Consider the following 2,863-nt stretch of genomic DNA (forward strand, 5'->3'; position numbering starts at 1 on the left):
ATGAGTCGGATGGCTTGTTCTTCAAATGCCATAGTTGAAAGCAATGGTGATGTACATGGTGATTTTGGAATAGAATATTTAGACATGATTGATTTTACAGGGGTGGAGGTGATGCATAGTGGTGATAATGGTACAGAAATGAATGGCTTGCAAATGCACTCAGCCCTTCCTATTTTGGCCCATTTGGAGACATTTTCACAAGTGGGCGGAATAACGTTTGAACTTTCTATTCAACATAATTTGAGGCAAATGGGTGAACAAAACATGCGCAATTTGGGTATATTGTAAATGATGAAGAAGAATATATTGAAAGCGCGTATTCACGGAATAATTGGGATCCAAAATTGGAAGTTGGGAAAATTTTCTCTAGTAAGAAAGCCCTGTCCAACAAGTCACAGTTGGCAGCACTGAGAGGTCACTTTGAATTTAAGGTGAAGCAGTCTTGTAAGAGTCGATTGGTTGTGGTTTGTTCTCAAGGTCCATGCCCATGGCGGCTTCGTGCATCTAGTTATGGAGAAAAGAACTTCATGATTGTGAAATATAATCCGGTCCATGAATGTGATATGAGTTTATACATGACAAGCATCGTCACACAAGTGCTAAACTCGTTGGTAATGTAGTGAAGCGGAAGTTGAAAGATTCTCGCACAATATACACACCAAGTGATATAATCAGAGATGTGAAACAAAACTTTGGTGTCACCATTAATTATTGCAAAGCTTGGAGATCGAGGGAGTTAGCTCTAATGTCCATTAGAGGTTCAGTAGAGGAGGCATATTCTCTCCTTCCAGCTTATTGTCACGAATTAGAGCGTGTGAATTCCGGCACAAGGACATACATCCACACCGATGAGAACAATCACTTTTTGTATTTTTTTATGGCTGTTGGGGCATGTATTAGAGGGTTTCAATCTTCGATGCGGCCAGTCATTGCTGTGGATGCCACGCATTTAAAATGTAAGTATAAGGGTGTCCTTTTTGTTGCCAATGCATTTGACGGAAATCGAAATATATATCCTCTTGCTTTTAGAATTGGGGATTTAGAGACGGATGCCTCATGGCATTGGTTTTTCAGTAAGCTTCATGAAGTCATTGGTGAGTGTCCAAATCTTGTGATTATTTCTAATAGGATATTAGCATCGAGAATGTGTGGCACAACATTTTTCCAACGACGCAACATGGCATATGCTTTTACCATATGAAGGGGAACAAGAAACGCACTTTCAAATTGAAAAAAACGTGATAAATTATTGCTATACTTTGAACAAGTTGCAAAATCTTATGGCATCGCTGAATTTGATCGTCATTTTCGCAAGATCAAGGGAAATGATGAGGTTGCTCAATATCTTGAAAGTGCAAGATTACACAAGTGGTCTAGAGCTCACATGGATGGACGTCGATACAATGTAATGACAACAAATATTGCGGAGTCAATCAACCCAGTCCTTCGATTCGCAAGGATGCTACCAATGGTGCATTTGATTGATGAAATCATCAATTTGCTTGTGAAATGGTTCAGTAAACGTCATGATTTCGCTTTGAAATGTTCATCAACATTGTGCCCTGACTTTGGCGAGAAGAAGCTGAGACGTAGGTTGGAATGTGCTTGAAGGATGAATGTCGTGAAACTGAATCACGTAGAGTATAATGTCGTGGACGGTGATATGGACAGCCACGTACATTTGACGAATAACACTTGCAGTTGTAAGAAGTTTCAGCTTGAGCAACTACCTTGCAAGCATGTAGTTGCAGTTTGCCGTTTCTTGAAACTAAATGTATACTCCATGGCTTCTCGTTATTACACTCGAAATACATGGTTGGATGCTTATTCATTTACCATCTATCTGGTACAGCCTCAAGAGCTGTGGGTTATTCCTGAAGATGTCTAAAGTAGAGTTGTGCATCCTCCCAATGCAAAGGTGATGCCAGGCCGATGAAAGAAGCTAAGGATTCCGTCAAAAGGAGAGGATATCCTAAGGAGAAAATGCTCAAGGTGTAGTGGCACAGGCCACAATAAAAGCACCTGTAAAAACAATGTTCCACTACCTAATGTTGGACATACGTTATGAATTGTGTTGGTTTGTTATGGAGTGTGAATTTGAATTGTATTTGTATTGGGTTTGGTGTTTTGTGGATTGTGAATTCTGTTAAATTTTCATAATTTGGTATGTATTGCGTATTCTATGTGCTACATTGTTGTTAAAAGATGTCATTTTTGGGCCTATATTGTGAATTCAAATTTTCCGATTTAGTGGGTCGAATCGGGGGTGGGTATGCCATTCTCACCCCCATCCCCACCTTCATTCATGCAATACAGACTTTTTAAAAAAAAAAAAAAAAAAAGGGATATACGAAGGCAATACACTAGCAATATACAAGCAATAAAGGGCTATATAATGGCAATAGACATACTCCTATAAATTTATTCCAACACAGACTTGAAAAAAAAAAAGATATACAGGGGCAATACAATAGCAATACACAAGCAATAAAGGGTTATACAATGGCAACACACATACTGCTATAAATTTATTCCAACACAAACTTGAAAAAATAAAGATATACTGGGGCAATATAGTAGCAATACACAAGCAATAAAAGGTTATAGAATAGAAATACAAAAGCAATAACAGGCTATACAATGGCAATACACAAACTCATACTCCTCCTATAAATTTATTCCAACAGACTTGAAGAAAAAAAAGATATACGGGGGCAATAAGGTAGCAATACAAAAGCAATAAAAGGCTATACAATGGCAATACAAAAACTTCATAATCCCCCTATAAATTTATTCCAATAGACTTTTAAAAAAAAAGGATATACGGGGGCAATACACAAGCAATAAAGGGCTATACATGTGC

General features: G+C 38.1%; 1 protein-coding gene across 1 annotated transcript; it reads left to right on the plus strand.

Moving 5' to 3' along the window:
• On the plus strand, positions 1 to 1,888 carry LOC117612938. The gene is made up of 4 exons (XM_034341568.1): positions 1 to 277; positions 621 to 1,094; positions 1,269 to 1,593; positions 1,702 to 1,888. The coding sequence occupies exons 1-4, from the start codon at positions 1 to 3 to the stop codon at positions 1,886 to 1,888; spliced, it is 1,263 nt and encodes a 420-aa protein (XP_034197459.1).
• Positions 1,889 to 2,863: the final 975 nt, after the last annotated feature.

This window comes from Prunus dulcis, unplaced genomic scaffold, assembly GCF_902201215.1.
Source record: "Prunus dulcis unplaced genomic scaffold, ALMONDv2, whole genome shotgun sequence".
Lineage (NCBI taxonomy): Eukaryota > Viridiplantae > Streptophyta > Magnoliopsida > Rosales > Rosaceae > Prunus > Prunus dulcis.

What these genes read in the sequence shown, in the direction of transcription:
- LOC117612938 (XM_034341568.1), top strand. Translation starts at nt 1, where the DNA reads ATGAGTCGGATGGCTTGTTCTTCAAATGCCATAGTTGAAAGCAATGGT. An exon ending in ACAAAACATGCGCAATTTGG is followed by an intron (nt 278 to 620) that starts GTATATTGTAAA and finishes TTGGTAATGTAG; the next exon opens with TGAAGCGGAAGTTGAAAGAT. An exon ending in GAGAAGAAGCTGAGACGTAG is followed by an intron (nt 1,594 to 1,701) that starts GTTGGAATGTGC and finishes TAACACTTGCAG; the next exon opens with TTGTAAGAAGTTTCAGCTTG.